This window comes from Bos indicus, chromosome 6 (genome assembly GCF_029378745.1).
Source record: "Bos indicus isolate NIAB-ARS_2022 breed Sahiwal x Tharparkar chromosome 6, NIAB-ARS_B.indTharparkar_mat_pri_1.0, whole genome shotgun sequence".
Lineage (NCBI taxonomy): Eukaryota > Metazoa > Chordata > Mammalia > Artiodactyla > Bovidae > Bos > Bos indicus.
In genome coordinates, this window is record NC_091765.1 from 67423086 (window position 1) to 67443434 (window position 20349).

General features: G+C 37.5%; 1 protein-coding gene across 1 annotated transcript in view; it reads left to right on the forward strand.

Moving 5' to 3' along the window:
- The window catches only part of NIPAL1 (NIPA like domain containing 1), a 30678-nt gene that overhangs the window by 6043 nt on the left and 4286 nt on the right, over positions 1 to 20349 (forward strand). The window contains exons 2-5 of the mRNA XM_019962708.2: positions 7408 to 7674; positions 14897 to 14953; positions 18140 to 18230; positions 19914 to 20074. Coding sequence (XP_019818267.2) covers positions 7408 to 7674; positions 14897 to 14953; positions 18140 to 18230; positions 19914 to 20074 — 576 coding nt within the window. The remainder of the gene's footprint in view (positions 1 to 7407; positions 7675 to 14896; positions 14954 to 18139; positions 18231 to 19913; positions 20075 to 20349) is intronic.

Below are 20349 nucleotides of genomic sequence, written 5' to 3' on the forward strand. Positions count from 1 at the left end.
CCGGGAGTTGGTGATGGACAGGGAGGCCTGGCGTGCTGCGATTCATGGGGTGGCAAAGAGTCAGACACGACTCTGATCTGAGCAACTGATCTGATCTGATACAGGGTTATTGTTACCATCTTTCTAAATTCCATATATATGCCTTAGTATACTGTATTGGTGTTTTTCTTTCTGGCTTACTTCACTCTGTATAATAGGCTCCAGTTTCATCCACCTCATTAGAACTGATTCTAACGTATTCTTGTTAATGGCTGAGTAATACTCCATTGTGTATATGTACCACAGCTTTCTTATCCATTCATCTTATGATGGACATCTAGGTTGCTTCCATGTCCTGGCTATTATAAACAGTGCTGCAATGAACATTGGGGTACACATGTCTCTTTCAATTCTGGTTTCCTCAGTGTGTATCCCAGCAGTGGGATTGCTGGATCATAAGGCAATTCTATTCCCAGTTTAAGGAATCTCCACACTGTTCTCCATAGTGGCTGTACTAGTTTGCATTCCCACCAACAGTCTAAGAGGGTTCCCTTTTTTCCACACCCTCTCCAGCATTTATTGCTTGTAGACTTTTGGATCACAGCCATTCTGACTGGCGTGAAATGGTACCTCATAGTGGTTTTGATTTGCATTTCTCTGATAATGAGTGATGTTGAGCATCTTTTCATGTGTTTGTTAGCCATCTGTATGTTTTCTTTGGAGAAATGTCTATTTAGTTCTTTGGCGCATTTTTTGATTTGGTCATTTATTTTTCTGGAATTGAGCTGTAGGAGTTGCTTGTATATTTTTGAGATTAGTTGTTTGTCAGTTGCTCCATTTGCTATTATTTTCTCCCATTCTGAAGGCTGCCTTTTCACCTTGCTAATAGTTTCCTTTGTTGTGCAGAAGCTTTTAAGTTTAATTAGGTCCCATTTGTTTATTTTTGTTTTTATTTCCAGTATTCTGGGAGGTGGGTCATAGAGGATCCTGCTGTGATGTATGTCGGAGAGTGTTTTGCCTATGTTCTCCTCTAGGAGTTTTATAGTTTCTGGTCTTACGTTTAGATCTTTCATCCATTTTGAGTTTATTTTTGTGTATGGTGTTAGAAAGTGTTCTAGTTTCATTCTTTTACAAGTGGTTGACCAGTTTTCCCAGCACCACTTGTTAAAGAGATTGTCTTTAATCCATTGTATATTCTTGCCTCCTTTGTCAAAGATAAGGTGTCCATATATGTGTGGATTTATCTCTGGGCTTTCTATTTTGTTCCATTGATCTATATTTCTGTCTTTGTGCCAGTACCATACTGTGAGATTTTACTCTTAAAAAAACCATATCATAAACGTTTCTCAAAATTCCACCAAATGAATATAATTTTATTAGCAGGGCAAGCTGTATTTTCTATATAAAATATAGCTTCTTTTATATTACACTAAAATAGACATTCTCCAGATTTCTACAAGAAAGTTAAAAGCATAAGTTTTTTTTTCCAAGTTTAAGTGCTCTAAGTGCTGAAATTTAAGTGCTCTAAGCTAGTAAAAATTCTTCACTTAAGGTTGTTCAGAAAACAATATGTTTGAATTGCAGCAGTTTATGTAGGAAATCTGATGGTCAACAGTCCTCATAGAGTATTTGGCTTCCAAACATACTGATAGTGGGATGATCTTGTTTAGAGATACAAATTTTTAACTTAAAAAAAATCAATAGTATCTGCTCAGTTTTATTTGGATTAATTGAAATAATGGGCTTCTTACCCAGTCCTGTCACAGTTTATTTCCAAACTTCCAGTTTATAGCAAAATTATTTCTCATTCTGCTCCAAATTTTCTCTCCATTTCTCCCAAAATTTTTTCTCATTCCTATTCTACTCTCCTTATTCTTGTCTTTTTGTTAGTTTTCTCAATAAAATTGTCAGTTTCCGTGAGAACAAGACCTGTTTCAGTTTCAAGACCTGTTTACCTGCCTTGTTGATCACTGTCTCCCACATTCCTAGAGCAGGCCGGGCACACAGAAAGTATAATAAGAATTTAAATGCTGATGAATGGTTGCCCAACATGGTGCTTTGTATGGTAGTTTGGGCTCCCCAGGTGGTGCTAGTGGTAAAGAACCTGCCTGCCAATGCAGGAGACACAGGAGATGCGGGTTCAATCCCTGAGTCTGGGAGATCCCTTGGAGAAGGAAATGGCAACCCACTCTAGTATTCTTGACTGAAGAATTCCATGGACAGAGGAGCTTGGCTGGCTACAGTCCTTAGGGTCACAAAGAGTTGGACACAACTGAAGTGACTTAGTACACGCATGGTAGTTTGTTGAGTAAATGAAATAGATCTGTGGATATACAGTGTTGTTACAAAGCCATAATTAAGCTGTAAGAGGACATTTGTTTGGTTGGCAGTGTTTAATTATACAGTGGAAAGTGAGAAATTAGGTTGGAAAGGCAGAGAAGGCTTTCCAAGGAGGTGAGAGTTCAGTGAAGACAAGGAGCTAGCCACACCAGCCACTACTAGGAGTAACAAGTGAAGGCTACTTAATTAAAAGCTTCTAAGATGAGAAGAAATTAAGCCTATTAAAGAAAGAAGGGAGAAAATTAGGAAATGAGGTTACAGAGATACATGGAGACAGGATTCTATAGGCCATTTTAGACTGTGGTGGGGATTTGGAAAGGGAAGCCATTGTAGAATTTTGGAAGGAGAATTTTGGAAGGACACAAAAGGATGGACTTAACTAAAGGCTTATTTCACCTGAGCTTATGTCTTACTACTCTTTGACCTCATCTCATACCATCTCTCTTCTCTCATCAGCCAACCTGGCTAGTAAAGTTCCTTTTACCCTCCTCAAGTAAATTCCCACATCTGGGTGTTTGCATTTACTTTTAGCAGAGAGGTTTTTCTATTCAATGCTCTCTCTTAAAAAATACTCCTTTATGCTGCTTTTACTCCTTTCCATGGCAGTCAACATATTCTGTAGTTTTTAGTTCACTTGTTTATTTTCCCCCATTTAGAATGACTGTAGTAGAGCAGGAATTTTACTTTACTCACAGTTGTAACCCCAGCTTCTAGAAAATGCCTGACAGATGGTAGATACTCAATAAAAACATATTGAATCAGAGAATGAAAAGTGTTGTTTCAGAGAATGAGTGAGGGAGAGTAATGCAAGGTAATGTCAGAGGTGAGCAAGCTTCAGAACATGTAAACCTCTTTAAAAATTAAAAATTCAAATTTTGTTACAACTGCCATGAAAAATCATGGGGAATTAAGCAGGGGAGTGATGTAATCTGATTCACACTGGCTGATATTTGGAGAATAAATTGTAATAGACAGAAGAGATTTCATTCATTCTTTCCTTCGCTAATATAAACAGGCAAGTGTATCAGTCAGCTAGGGGCTTCCCTGGTGGCTCAGCAGTAAAGAATCTGGCTGCAAGGCAGGAGATGTGGGTTTGATCCCTGGATCGGGAAGGTCCCCTGGAGAAGGAAATGGTAACCCACTCCAGTATTCTTGCCTGGGAAATCCCATGGACAGAGGAGCCTGGCTGGGGTTGTAAGAGTCAGGCACAACTTAGCGATTAAACCACCAAACCACCACTATCAGTCAGCTATCGCTGTATTACACACAACCCAAATTCTAGGATGCTCAGGCTTCAGTTGTTGCAGCTCCCAAGCTCTAGAGTACAAGATCAATAGTTGTGGTGCACAGGCTTAGTTGCTCCAAGGTATGTGGGATCTTCCAGGAACAGGAAGATCCACCTGTGTCTCCTACATTGGCAGGCAGATTCTTTACCCCTGAGCCACCAAGGGACCCCCAAATTATTCTTTATAGACAAATAAGACTTGAAAAAGCTGTTCAAAGCATTTCATCTTTGTATAAACAACAATAAATTTTAACTGACTTTATTTGTACTTTTTGTTCTTATGTTTCTGAAAGAGAATAGTAGTCTGGGAATTGGATTATTTGGCCCTGATTTTGGCTGTTACGTGGCTTTGCCAAGTCACTTAATATCTTGGCATCAGTTTCTTTAAGATATCTTCCAGATACAAGTGCCTATGAATTTAAAGCTGGTCCATCAGCAATATTTATGAACTACCAGAATTATAAGTAAATTACTCTGGGAACCAAGATAGCTTATTATCAAACCCAAAAGTATTGAAGGGATCTTTAGACTCATTGAGTCAAACTCCCTCATTTTAGAGATGAAGAAACTGAAGTCAAGAGTGATGATTCAATTTTCCCAAGATTATAGACAATTAGTAATGGAGTTTAAGATGGGAAAAGGCATATAATCCTATAGAAAATTTGACTTTGTTGTTAAATTTTTAAGTGTGTGTAAGAAGATATTCACACCTGTACCTAGAAGATACATCTTAAGTTGAATCATATGAAACTGCTATTTTTGGGGGGTAAAAAATTGTCAAATATCATCAACTTCATTTGGTTTAACATAATTGAGAACATTAGCAGCACTGTTTGTAAAAACAAAAACACAGCAAATTACCCAAATGTCCACAAACTATAAAATATAAAAATTACTGGTGAGATAGTCATAAAGGGGAATTCTATAGAACAGTAGGGAAAAAAGCAAACCTTACAGTCAGAGCATCAAGAATGATAAATCTCAAAAGCAAGCAAATCACCAAAGAATGCATACTATATGATTACATTCTTAGAGAATACAAAAAGAAGAAAATGAAACAATTTATTATTTAAAGATAATCTTATAGGGCAAATTTCTTTCTTTCTTTTTTTTTTTTTGGCCATTCCCCATGGCATGTAGGATCTTAGTTCCCTGAGCAGGGATTGAACCCATGTCCCCTGCAGTGGAAGCTCCAAGTCTTAACCAGTGGATTAGCAGGGAAGTCCCGAGAAATCATTTTTTTTTGAAGCAAGGACTATTAGACAGAAAATCACATTAATTGTTACCTCTGAGAGGTAATGTTTTATTTCTTAAATTAGGTGGTTGATACTTTGGTGTATATTATTTTTTTCTTTATAACTGACACATATTTCCTAAATTAAATTATTCAATATTTAAAACAATATAACATTAAAGAAATGACACATGCTCTTTGCTGACAGGAGTATAAATTGGTATAGACACTTGAAAGGGCTATTGGCAGTGTCTATTAAAATGAAAAAGAAGGAATGTAATAGATTTTCTGTGTTAGAGAAAGTTTGGATTAAACTCCTGGAGAATTACTTTGCTTACTATAATCTTAAGAAGCTACCTGAATTTTGAGATCTCTAATTGCTCTGAAATCCTCCAGTGTCCCTGCCCACATATTCTGCTTCCTCCATCCCTCCCCTCCTGCCCTACAGCACTCCATACCCACCTACCCACCAGTCACTCCCTCATTCGTTCATATCACATGCCCTCCCTCTTTCATATGCTCCCCAAACATAAAACAATTTAAGTTCTAAGGTCAGTAACTAGACAAGATTTTATTATTTTTCCTGCCATAAAACATGCAACATTAATGTTCATTTACAATGAGAACTTACAAAAGGCAACAAAGATTATTTGCACTCCCTTATCATCCTCTGCCCCACGCCCCCTAAAATGTTGGAAGCATTTTGCTGTGTAAACAGTTCAGAGAGAGTATTGTTTCACTGGAATGAGGTCCACCCACACTGTTTCCAGAGATAAAGTTTTGGAATGGTTAACTACATAGTAAATGATACTGATGCAGCCATGGAATTTTCTGTCCAGTTCAATCAGATGTTTTCACAAAAATTCATATAATCAAAATTCTTACTACTAAAAATTACTTTTGTAGTAATTGGGGGTTAGATGAGATGAACAGTGTCCAGGACTAGATTGCCTATGGCTAGCTTATGTGAAAATTTGCAGCAATTCTTACTAAAACAACCAGCCTAAAAAATTCCTCAGTTACGGTAAACTATCCCTGAAGTAATATAATTCTCCTTGGAATATTTAGAAGTTTTGTCTCAGAATTTATCCTGTATCTCTGAATCAAAGTTGGTTCATTTTCAAATTACAGAGATAAATGAAATAATAACCATGAAAAAATTGAATTCAATTATTTTACCTTTTGCTAGACTTGAGCTTAATAGTTGTTTCTCACCTGTATGTGTGGTAAAATTCACATAACTCAATACTGCTTTTAGGGCTTCCCAGGTGGTGCTAGTGGTAATGAACCTGCCTGCCAGTGCATGAGACAAAAGATGTGCAAGTTTGATCTGTGGGTTGGGAAGCCACTGTAGGAGGACATGGCAACTCATTCCATTATTCTTGCCTGGAGAATCCCATGGACAGAGGGGCCTGGTGGGTTACAGTCCCTACAGTTGCAAAGAGTTGGACATGACTGAAGCAACTTAGCACACACACACGCACGCATACTGCTTTGCCCCAGAGACACAGATCCCACTATTAAAGTTTTGTTTCTAAGACAACATTTAGTCAAACTATCTTTTGTTGTTTTCTTGCTTTCTTAAGATTTTTGAGATGTAAAGCTGACTTTATTTCACTGAATCCTAAAATTTGTTTTTGCCCATTTTTGTTCAGGGTAAGTAACACTAGGAAAATAAGCCTTTCAAATGGAAAAAAAAAATTGAGAAGATAGAAAACCTAGTCACAGGGTCACTGTGTTGGTAGCTTTTCAAATGGAGAATAGATTATAAAAATCTCTTAAACAGTATAAAATGTTGTCATTCTGTGTTTTAGTATTTAGCTCCCCCCCCCCAAAAAAAGGCAGTTATAATAATGGGTCTGGTTCAGTGGATTTACATGCTTATTTGAATCCTCTTCAAGGGGGAAAAAAAAGGCCAACTGATATTTAATTCACTTTTCTATTTGAGTCTATTTTATTAAGGAGGAAGTGAATTAGACTTGAAAAATTATTATCTCTGGGAAAGTGGTCTAGTAAACTAGACCCACTTTTACACACATTTTCTGAAATGCACATCAAGTGGGTTAGCTCAGTTTCCTGTAATGTGGTGATTTCTAGTCTGGTGGGGTTGCTGTGCTCTTTCCTACTTTCGGGCATTATACACACACTGATGCTTTCTGATGAAACACAGATGATGAAACACACTGATGGAGAGAAGTGGATGTGCCGGGGAGGGGGCTGTAATGAACTGCTGAGCCCAAGCCAGTGCACACAGCTCCCTGATGCTCCAGCAGAGAACCAAGTATTGGTAGACTTTCCATTCAATAAGCGGAATCCAGACTTTGATGTGAAGTTTGTCATGCTTAGATGATGACAGCTAAAGCACTTTGCAAACACTGTGAAGAACTTGTGTGTGTGAGCCCAGCAGAACGTGTCTGCCAGCCCGTGGATCAGGTGCTGGAGACTGCCCATCAGGCAGTAAAAAAGTATATTAGTGGAGAAAGAAAGTTTCTATTTCTTGGAGAAAGAAAGAAAATGTTAATGCATCTCCCTTTCGTCGGTTGACATCTCCCTCTTTCCCTTTTTCCAGGCTATGTGCTGTCCCTGAGCTGTCCGAATACCTCCCAGGCTTGGTGTGAGATCACACGTGTGTCACAGCTGCTGGCTTCTCCTGTCCTCTACAGGGACCTGAATTCCAGCATAACCAACCTGAGTGTTTCTACAAATACAGAGAACAAATACAACCTTTATATAGGCCTGGTACTGGCAATAAGTTCCAGTATTTTTATTGGCTCCAGTTTCATCTTGAAAAAAAAGGGCCTTTTGCAACTGGCCAAAAAGGGTGTCACTAGAGCTGGTAAGAGACAAATGCAACTAACAAATTCAAGTTTCTAATTGCAGAGATAATCGTATTGTAACCGTGGTGCTATGAGAATTTCAGAGAATTTCCCTGTCTCTGTCTTAGCCCCTATCTCTGTTCTCAGCAGTTTCCAGGATTGAACCAGTTATGTCTCCTTTAGGTTGAGACTAAAACTCAAAAGATTTAGCATGTGGAATGAGTTATTCTTTCATAACCTTGTTGTCGTTCAGTTGCTAAGTCATGTCTGACTCTTTGCAACCCTATGGACTGCAGCATGCCAGGCTTCCCTGTCCTTCACTGTCTCCAGGAGTTTGCTCAAACTCACATCCATTGAGTCAGTGATGCCATTCAACTATCTCATCCTCTGTCACCTCCTTCTCCTCCTTAGTCTGAGATTTCAGGATTTAAAGTCAGATCAGGCTAAACACATTAGGGGGTTTTGTTTGCACTCAGAGTAAAATCCAAACATCCTTGCACAATCTCTGACCTCACCTCCTGTCTAAAGTGTCCCATGCTACCTCTCCAGCTTCATCTTCTGCTACCCTCCCTGCCACCTGCTTTTCTCTGGTTCTTAGAATTTACCAAGTTCTTTCCCACCTCAAGAGACAGGGGTTCAATCCCTGAGTCGGGAAGATCCCCTGGAGTAGGAAATGGCAACCCACCCCAGTATTCTTGCCTAGAGAATCCCATGGACAGAGGAGTCTGGTGGGCTACAGTCCATGGGGACAGCAAAGAATCAGAAATGACTGAGCGCAGCATGGCTGGGACAGCTTCCCACCTCAAGTTCTTTTCCTTTGCCTGCAACTCTCTTCTTCCTGCCTGTCACTTGGTGACTCATACTTCAGACTTCAACTAAAATATAACCACTCCAGAATGGCCTTCTTGACCATCCTCTTTGGGAAGGTCTCACTCACCTCCACCCCTGCTATTATTGCACTAAGGGTTTCCTTCAGTGTCCCTGGAATAATTTGTCATTGTACATTTATTGTTTATTTACTTGTTGTCAACAGTCTTGTTTATTGATAGTAGATTCACAAAAGCAGGAACCTTCCCTAGCATAGAGGTTGGCACCCAATAAGTATTGTCAAGTCAATAAATAGATAGCAGTAGAATTAGGTACTATTTGCAGTGACATTTCAGAAGCTGTTAGCTCTGCTTGACTGTCCTTTATTAGCCATGAATTTTCTATTCATTCTTATCAAGAAAAATGTCTTTAAAAAGCTAAATATTGTTTTAAGATCCATGGAGGATAATAAATGGTTATGAATTACACAAACAAGTTTACAGAAGAGTACTATTGAGGGGACACTGATTAAAATAGTTTAGCATTTAAAAAGATAGACAAAATAAAAGATAATTGAAAAGTCGAATAAGTCCATGCAGCAGTTTATTACACAATTTTTAAAGTGGCATTTCAGTCCACTAGAGAAAGGATGAATTATTCAATCGAAAGTATAGAGACAACTGTCAAAAACTAGAGGAGAAAAATGTAAGAGTCCTACTTTATTCCATTTTTCACAATAGATTTCACATACTTTAATTTAAATTTAAAATAAAATAATTTTTTTAAATCCTAAAAGAAAGTCTTCCTAAGCATAAAGATAAAGGAGGAAACAATTCTATATGAAGAAAGAGATTATTTGGATTGACCAAAAAAAAAAAAATCCTACTTGAAAACACCTTTAACTGAAACTGAAAAGGAAATGACATGTAGGGGAGGAAATTTCAAAATATATGACAAAGGGTAGTTAGGATCCACAGTATGTAAAGAGTGACTACAGCTGATAATCCCAGGAAAAGGAAATGGCAACCCACTCCAGAATTCCTGCCTGGAGAATCCCAAGGACAGAGGACCCTGGCAGGCTACAGTCCATGGGGTCTCAAAAAAGTCTGACATGACTTAGGTGTGACTAAACAACAACAATACTTGATAAGAAAATGATTAGTACCTAACAGAAAAATACAAAGCACATAAACAAGGAACTCACAGAATAATAATTGTAAGTGGCCAATAAACATACTTAAGTAAATGTTAATTCACTAGTACCCAAAGAGATATCAACTATATAACAATTGGCTCCAGGGTTGTTGCCTACTATTTTAATAAGATTTGGTTTTTCTTTAAAAAATAATGCCCTATGCTGCTAAGGGAACTTGAGAAATAAATAGCTTTCTTAAACATTGCTGGAAGCAATATAAATAGGTACAAACTTTCCTGAGAGAAATTTGGGAAAGTTTAAAATGTTACCATCTTAAAATCGAATAATTCTACTTCTGGGAATTTATCTTAAGAAGTGAATGAAACTACAGTAATAAAAACAGCATCATATTGGCACAAAAACAGACATATAGATCAATGGAACAGAGATAACCCACACATCTACAGTCAATTATCCTATTATAAAGCAAGCAAGAATATATAATGGAGAAAAGAGTTTCTTCAACATGTGGTGTTGGGATAACTGGACAGCTACATGTAAATCAAGGAAATTAGAACATCCCTTATACCATATACAAAAATAAACTCAAAAAGGTTTAAAGACCAAAATATAAGATGTGACACCATAAAACTCCTAGAGGAGAACATAGGCAAAACATTCTTGGACATAAATGGTAGCAATATTTTTATATGTCTCCCAAGGCAAAAGAAATAAAAGCAAAATTAACAAATAGGACCTAATCAAACTTAAAGCTTTTGCATAGCAAGGGAAACCATCAACGAACAAAAAAGACAACCTATGTAATGGGAGAAAGTATTTGAAAATAGTGTAACCAACAAGGAGTTAATATCCAAAATATACAAATAGCTCATACAACTCAATATCAAAACAAACAACCCAATCAAAAAAATGGCAGAACACTTAAATAGACATTTTTCCAAAGAAGACATTCATATAACCTATAGACACATGAAAAGACATTCAGTGTCACTAATTATCAGGGAAATGCGAATCAAAACTATAGTGAGGTATTATCTCACCCTGGTCAGAATGGCCATCATTAAAAAGTCCACAGACAAATAACTAGAGAGGGTGTGGAGAAAAGGGAACCCTCCTATACTGCTGGTGGGAAGGCAAATTGGTACAGCCACTATGGAAAACGACTGGAGGTTTCTTAGAACACTAAAATTAGAGTTACCATATGATCCAGCAGTCCCATTCCTGGGCATGTATTCAAAAAGACAAAAACTCTAATTTGAAAAGACATATACACCCCAGTGTTCAAAGCAGCACTATTTACAAAAGCCAAAACATGTAAAAAACCCAAGTGCCCATCAACAGATGATTGGCTTAAGAAGATGGGATATATAAATATAATGGAATATTACCCAATCATAAAAATGAATTAAATCTTTCCATTTACACCAACACAGATGCACCTAGAGAATATAATACTAAGTCAAACAGAGAAAGACAAATATATATTACTTATATGTGGAATCTACAAAATAATGCAAATGAGAACCAGACTCATAGACATAGAAAACAAATTTATGGTTACCAAAGGGAAGGGGATAAATTAGAATAAATTAGAAGTATGATATTAAGAGATACAAACTACTGTACCTAAAATAGATGAGCAACAAATATTTACTGTATAGCATATAGAACTACATTCAATATCTTATAATAACCTATAATGGAAATTAATCTGAAATATATATATATATAAAAAACTGAATCACTTTGCTGTATACCTGGAACTAACACAAAATTATAAATCAAGTATATTTCAATTTCTTAAAAAAAGAATTAAACACATCCAATATAAGCATTATGGCCTATAAAGTAAAAGAGTTTAAAAAAAAAAGAGTAAATAAGAATTCAACCTAGATTTACATATCTGGATGTTTATAATATTTAAGGCTTTTATATAATGATAAGAAAAAAACTAAAAACAATATATATATATTGTTTCCAGTTTTATATATATATACACTCTATGGTTATATATATATATATACACACACACACACACACACACACACACACACACACACACACTCTATGTTTGAGTGTCTGTATGATCTCATACAGGTTAATAATAATACACCAGACTTTGGAATGCTCAATTATTAATTAAGGGCTGACAAAGTATTTCTGATACTAAGTTTTTTAAAAATAGCATATGAAATCATATTTTAATATTCCAATTTAGTTATTTGCAAATTTTGTAAGGAGAAAATCATAAATGGTTAATTCATGTGGTTAAGGTCAAAAATTACAAGAGTGGGAAGATAATTCTCTGAGTATCTTAGGAAAGGTTTTGTCGTTTTCAGTAGACTAGACACAAATAGATTCAAGGGATTAGATCTGATAGACAGAGTGCTTGAAGAACTATGGACAGAGGTTCATAACATTGTACAGGAAGTGGTGATCAAAACCAACCCCAAGAAAAAGAAATGCGAAAAAGATAAAATGGCTGTCTGAGGAGGCCTTACAAATAGCTGAGAAAAGAAGAGAATTGAAAGGCAAAGGAGAAAAAGAAAGATACATCCATCTGAATGCAGTTCCAAAGAATAGCAAAGAGAGATAAGAAAACCTTCCTAAGTGAACAGTGCAAAGAAATAGAGGAAAACAATAGAATGGAAAGACTAAAGATCTCTTCAAGAAAATTAGAGATACCAAGGAAACATTTCATGCAAAGATGGGCACAATAAAGGACAGAAACGATATGGACCTAACAGAAGCAGAAGATATTAAGAAGAGGTGGCAAGAATACACAGAAGAATTATACAAAAAAGATCTTAATGACCCAGATAATGAGGATGATGTGATCACTCACCTAGAGCCACACATCCTGGAATATGAAGTCAAGTGGGTCTAAGGAAGCATCATTACAACCAAAGCTAGTGGAGGTGATGGAATTCCAACTGAGCTATTTCAAATCCTAAAAGATGATGCTGTGAAAGTGCTGTATTCAGTATCCCAGCAAATATGGAAAACTCAGCAGTGGCCACAGGACTGGAAAAGGTCAGTTTTCATTCCAATTCCAAAGAAGGGCAATGCCAAAGAATGCTCAAACTACCGCACAATTGCACTAATTTCACGTGCTAGCAAAGTAATGCTCAAAATTCTCCAAACCAGGCCTACAGTACTTGAACAGAGAACTTCCAGATGTTCAAACTGGATTTAGAAAAGGCAGAGGAACCAGAGATCAAATTGCCAACATCCGTTGGATCATAGAAAAAGCAAAAGAATTCCAGAAAAACATCTACTTCTGCTTCATTGACTATGCTAAAGCCTTTGACTATGTGGATCACAACAAACTACGGAAAATTCTTAAAAAAGATGGGAATACCAGACCACCTTACCTGCCTCCTGAGAAACCTGTGTGCAGGTCAAGAAGCAACAGTTAAAACTGGACATGAAACAACAGACTGGTTCCCAATTGGGAAAGAAGTACTTCAAGTGTGTATATTGTCACCCTGCTAATTTAACTTCTATGCAGAGTACATCATGCAAAATGCCAGGCTGGGTGAAGCACAAGCTGGAATCAAGATTGCCAGGAAATATCAATAACCTCAGATATGCAGATGACATCACCTTTATGGCAGAAAGCGAAGAGGAACTAAAGAGCCTCTTGATGAAAGTGAAAGAGGAGAGTGAAAGAGCTGGCTTGAAATTCAACATTCAAAAAATGAAGATCATGGCATCTGGTCCCATCACTTCATGGCAAATAGATGGGGAAACAATGGAAACAGTGACAGACTTTATTTTCTTGATTTTCTCCAAAATCACTGCAGATGGTGACTGCAGCCATGAAATTAAAAGATGCTTGCTCCTTGGAAGAAAAGCTGTGACAAACCTAGACAGCATATTAAAAAGCCTAGACATTACTTTGCTGACAAAGGTCCATATAGTTAAAGCTATGGTTCTTCCAGTAGTCATGTATGGATTTGAAAGTTGGACCATAAAGAAGGCTGAACACCGAAGAATTAATGCTTTTGAGATTTGGTGTTGTTGAAAACTCTTGAGAGTCCCTTGGACTGCAAGGAGATCAAACCCGTCCATCCTAAAGGAAATCAGTCCTGAATATTCATTAGAAGGACTGATGCTGAAGCCCCAATACTTTGGCCACCTAATGCAAAGAACTGACTCATTGCGGAAAAAAAGACCCTGATGCTGGGAAAGATTGAAGGTAGGAGAAGGGAATGACAGAGGATGACATGGTTGGATGGCATCACTGACTCAATGGACATGAGTTTGTGCAAGCTCCCAGAGTTGGTGATGGACAGGGAAGCCTGGCATGCTGCAGTCCATGGGGTCACAAAGTGTCAGACACAACTGAGCGACTGAATGACAGCTGACACAAATTCAGTTTCATGGTGCCAAAAGGTAGAGAATAAGTAGAGTCCAGCTGGCTAATGCTGGTTATTCTCTCATTGACTATCCAAAATTTCAAAAGCTCTTAGGTCAACCATCTTTCCTTTAATGTCTTCATTAGGTACTAATCTAATTTAATATTTACGGGGTTCTGTCTTTAACTGTGGCCAAAATAAAGCATTTAGGGCTTATAATACTCTATCTACACCTCTGAATGGCATAAATAGTTTACCTTCCATATCAGTAAACAAAGGATACTGCTGACATCAAGACAGTAGTGACTGCCCCCACCAGCAGTCAGTGCAGCCTGAGGGGATTTGAGATGGAGAGCACTCGATATTGGCCCTAAACAGTTAAGGTGCATACCAAAGGAATGATTCCAGTGAGCCAGACTCCTACATCTTCCCATACAAATAGAAGTGCTAAATTCATTGTTTAAAATTAACAGTAATCTTTTGATGTTCCAACTACCTGTTTGTTTTTTTTATTTTTTTTGCAAAACTCCTATATATCCTGGCTCCTCCCTTTTCTATTCAGAGCAGGCCCTCAGAATTATCTGAGAGGCTGCCTCCCAGACTTAAGCCCTCAGCAAATCCACCAAATAAAACATAATTTTCAGTTTTTAGGTTTGCATTTTTTTTTGAGTTGAAAATAATAAACCTCATGACTAATTTTCCTGCAAATGAAGAAAACTTATTTTCTGTAGAAATCAAAGGCAATGTAAAGGAGATCTCTAGAAATGACTGAGTAAGTAAGCTAAAAGATCAGATATACTGAGTAGGCCTTAAGTCTTGCTTTTTCCAACCATATTCCGGTACCTTTTATAGAAGTTAATTCCCCAAACCCTCTTCTTCCACTTTAGAACTTAATTTCTATTTTCATCATTTTCCTAGGACAAGGTGGACATTCTTACCTCAAGGAATGGCTCTGGTGGGCAGGATTACTCTCAAGTGAGTCCATAATGCCAAGAATGGTGTTTGCTTGCAAAATGATGAATAAATTACATGCAGTTGTTCAAACTGATCAGTTTATCCAACTGGTAAGGCTGGCATATCAGTCTGGAAGTTTTTGTGTGGGCATAATGTCTCATATATAAAGTAAGTCCTATGAATTTAGAATTAATTTTTATTCTGTCTTCCTCCCACCCTCATGTTCTCAATACTGTCTTGGATAGCCAAGAAAAAACTTACCATCTGAAATCTTAAGTTTTATCACTAACTTCTCCTTCTTTTGTATTTTATTCCCCATAATAATTGATGAAAATGCTTCCCTCCTATATTTCCCTGGCTCCTAATTCTATATGTGACTATTCTAGCTGCATAGAGTGGGTAAATTTCCTAGCAAGGACCAAAACGTGGATAAATGAAAGTCCCCTCAGGTTGCTTGGTTCTGAACAAACAGAGAGGAGATGAAGATTGTCAGCATCTCCCTCCTCCTAGACTTGCCCGGAGGATTAAATGAGACTCTGTATGAAGTGAAACCACTTTCGTTAATGTGATGTCCAGAGAGAAGGCGGTGTTATCTCTCAAGCACTTTTGTAGATTTATATCTCCCTGCTAATTCCTCTGAACTTTCTCAAATTCCAAGCCTTAAACTTCCAGAGAAAGGACCTCATAGTTTCACATACTTGCCAGCCATCTCCCTCTGCAGCCAGAAGCCTTAAAACTTCCATCGGTTTTCCTGTACCACGTAAAACATTTCAGTATTTTTGAGATTCTCTTAAAGAATTGGATAACTTTTTCTTTAAACAAATGGTGGTATCTAAAAGGCTTGTTACATCAAAACTTGGTTTCGCCTCTTGGTGGGTGTCAAAAGACACAACCAAACCAAAGATAAGAAGAAGAAAGGATTTGTTACTTGGAGCAGGTAAGGAGAATTCTGGGGATCTTTCCCAAAGTGCTGTCTCCCCAAACAGCAAATTGGGAAAGTTTCAAGCTCAAAGTATGTGCATATTCATAGAGGGCTTGAGCAGAGAAGAATCGAACATAGAAATGGGATGAAGGTTGATAAAATCCAGGCTAAGGCTTCTGTCTAGTTTATAGAGGTCATGAGGGTTGGGCAAGTTCAACATCATTCCTTAGGTTCAAATGGACTTAGTGGTGGAGGGGATTTAAATTCTGCAAAATAGCTCAAGAAAGTACTTTAGGCTAGCCTTTCCACTGAACCAGAATTGGGAGTCTTTACAACCAATTTATCATCTTTGCTGTTGTGACTTTTCTTGCCTGATAACAGTTTGTCCTTTTGTTCCTTTAAGATTATTAATTATTGAGCCCTGTTCAACGGCAAGCACTGTGGCCAGGCTTAGAGCACACAATAGCTTAGGCCTAAAATGGCTTCTCTTACATCAAAAAGCTGTATCTCGTTCTTTTCCTTTGGGAAACCCATACCCTATCTGCTTACAAGATGCTGAATAAAAATAATTTCAATTTATATAGCGTTTTTTCCATTTTTAAGGTGTTTTCACATTTGTTTTCATACTTCATTTGAGTAACTGTTGTCAGGGACCATACTGGGAAGATTCCAAATAAATACTTGGATGATTCTCTCCCTTTACTCTCTCTCTTTCTCGTATCTTCCCACCCTCTGCCTATGCGATAGAAAGTAGAAGAAGAATATTATATGGCTACATTTGTAATTGTATTCTCACCATGCACATGGTTTCAACAAGTATTAAAGACAGAAAAGCATTGTCTTCAACATTAGAGATTTTTACCTAGAGACAAACACACATTACTTCATGAAGTCAGTATTTTCCTGGAAACCTATCGTGATAAAAATATAAATAATGAGGTATTCAAGAAAGCTTATGTTGATGAAAAATTAACTAGTCAATCTAAAAAAGAAATGGAACATTTTTATTCAAGTCAAATTGAGAATTATAACCTGAGAACAGCCTCTCAGCAAACTATTCTGTACGTTAGAGATCAAATCACAGTTGTATAAGTTTTTTGAGACAGGAGGCTGTACACTAAATGCTGTATAACGAACACTTTACACAATCCAGAGGTGCACGTACAAAGAAGGTCGTGGTCCCTTCAAGATTGAGGAGGAAGGATATCCGCTAAGGAGTCTGGCTAACGCACAAGACACACTAAAGGGGAGAGGGGAGGCCCAAATGGGGAAAAAAATTGTGTACATTTTTCTCATCTTGCCATAAAATGTGAATTTTATTTCATTGCTTATGATTCCAAGAAAACTACCATTGTTGCTGTTATGCACAGTCTCCTAATGTTCCATTCTGTATGTTTCTATTTGTTTTAAGATGTTTTGAAGCTGATTACTCTTGCAGATCTGGCTGGGGATGGGGTAGGGGCTGGGAGTGGAGTGGATAGCAGCCAGGGGGAAAAAGAAAAAGTGTACTGGTGTCTTTTATCTGTTCCAGAAGCTCTCTCAACAAGAAGTATGTGCTTGGCATAGCTGCAGTGTGAAATACTACATTCTGTGGGCAAGCATTCAGTTGTGACCCAGGAGAATAATCTGCCCTCAATACAAGAACCCAACTCTTAGAGGGATTTTCCATTGCTCTCGAAGTTAATTGCATCCCCCTATCTCATGGAAGTCTGGAGTTGCTCAGATAAGAAAAGGCCTCCAGGAGCACATTGTTAGGACTTGAGCTACTAAGATACTGTTACTTGCTTGTAGATCCCCTGCAATCCAGGGCTGCCTGACTACACAGGCCTGTGGGTATCTCTGCCTATCCCCTGGCTGGACTATCCCCTGGCTGGACCTCTAGAAAGCATTCTAATTTTACAAGTTGCTTTATTATTAATTTGCCCACAGTAGGTATTCTTGAGCAAACAATAATTCTCTGCTCACTTCAAAGCCTACCTCTGCCAGATTTCAGCAGAGTGACCAACTATGTTTCTGGTACTAAAGTAAATGAAATCTTTATTGAAGGTCTTTTAAAATAGATATTTCCCTGTCACCACTTTTTGCATTAGTGAGTTTGCGTCATCAGGTAATTATGGTGCATCTGCAACCTTTGAATACCAAACTTTCCCCACCTTCCCTAAAAGAAGTTAAATTATTCCTTTTCATTAGATGTGTCTTCAGAATAAAAGACTACTGTTTTGCCTGTGTCCGTTGTTGAATACATGTGCCTATCCTTCATATTAACGCTGCTGCTTGCTTTCCAGTGGGAGCAGGAGAGGCTGTGAATTTTGCAGCTTATGCTTTCGCTCCTGCCACTCTGGTCACCTCACTGGGCGCTCTGAGTGTTCTTGTCAGGTACGTGAGCAGTAAGGAACTTGGCTTCTGCAGAGATTTTAATACCATGATTCACATAACCCACAAGAAATAGATTACTAAGTGTATCTCAAAGAAAATTTTGAAAATCACAAAAATAATTTAAGAAGATTCCACAATAAATAGCAGTAGAAATAAGAAACAAGAGTGTCTTCCTGCTAAACTTAAGGTAATTGTGTGTTTTCTTTGTGATGATTCAGTGAAGCCAAGCAGTTTTCCCCTCTCACCTGAACAAATTGCCACAACCCTCTTTATGCTTTCTGTTGCCATAGTGGTTAATGACCATAGTTATCAGAGGACTTTAAAAAGCATGATATTTGGTTTAAATTTCAGCTCTTACTAAAACTCTTGCATTGATGCTGAATTACTTCTGTTTGGAGACATCTTAGTTTCTTTTAGTCCTGCAAGCAGGAGTCATTTTCCTGTCAATAGAAAGTGGATCTAATATATCTGAGTTGATCATTATTATGATCCCAAATGAATGTGTTCCATGAACCCATGAACTGTTTTATTTTGTAACTAAGCAACTATTGTGTTTTTGCCTTTTCCTTTTATCTCCATTATCAACCTCTAGAAGAAGGTTTATGACTAGGCCTACCCACTGGTGGGAGTGCCAGGGCATAAGGAGAAGGGACCACAGCCGACCTAGTGGTTGAACAGCAGGATGGCATAATCTGTGTCCATCCTGGTGCCAATCTAGAACTCCCTGAGGCCATAGCAACCAAAGTAGTGGGAGCATTGGATAGGTGAAAGTATCAGGGCAATAGCAGTTGGTAAGGAAATATTTTAGTATTTTGACAACCCATTTGGTTGTACTTGTGTGTACCAGCTAAATACTGGCCCTGAAGAGCAGAGTTAATTCTTCTTTAGGCTTATATCTTTCTTTGACGCTTTCATGAGCATGCATGTTCTAAATGTATCATGCCAGTAAGATGTAAAAATATCTTCTACTTTGACTTTACAGAAAAAGATGGGGAAATTGAAAACAAATTGAGTGGGACCTCTTAGAAGGCCATGGGAAATTTTCAGGTGTACAGAATGCCTATTATAATATTTTAGATAGAAAAGCAATTTAAGCAGATTTGATTAATCATCTTTTCTGAGTTTTAAAGCTAATCAGAGTACAGATGTAGAAAATAAAGTTACCAGAAGGTGAAGGGAGAAGAAGGGATAAATTGGAAGACTGGAATTGACATATATATATACTATATATAAAATAGACAACTAATAACCTACTGTATAGCACAGGTAACTCTACTCAATACTCTGTAATGGTCTATATGGGAAAAGAATCTAAAAAAGAGTGGATATATGCATATGTATAGCTGATTCACTTTGCTGTATTCCTGAAACTAACAGAACATTGTAAATCAACTATACTCCCATGAAATTTTTTTAAAATAGCAAACTACCAATGATTTTTAAAATGTTAATCTTAAAGTTTGACAAATGGTAGAAATTTTTCTAAATACAAATATAGTAATATATAACAAACTTCACACACATACATAAAGCAAGCAAGCTAATTGGGGTTTTCAGTGTCATGTAGCATATTCCAAGCAGTTGACTGAGATACAGACTGGTGCACACCATGGCGTGACAACTGAGCTGCTGTGGAATCCAAAGGTAATTGAATAAGAGTGATTTTTTTCCTTCTTCCCACAGTGCAATATTGTCTTCCTACTTTTTAAATGAGCAATTGAACATTCATGGGAAAATAGGCTGCATATTAAGTATATTGGGATCAACTGTGATGGTTATCCATGCCCCACAAGAAGAGAAAGTTGCTACTCTGCATGAAATGGAAATGAAATTGAGAGACCCAGGTCTGTAATTCAACTGAAAGAGACACTCAAATTCTGCTCCACTTTCTGTCATCACATGAGTTTGTAATAATATTGTAATATGCTTCCTGCAAGCCTGTCTGTGGCTTGAGATATAGTACAAGCCTTCTGAGTAGTACAAGCCTTCTGAAAAGGTGCCACAACTAATTTTTGTGTCCGTGCTTCGCTTCCTCAGAATGAAGGGAAGAGATGGGAATTGGTGAGGGGAAAGGCTTATATTCCAACCCAAACTTTGACATCTTCCTCATTCTGAAAAT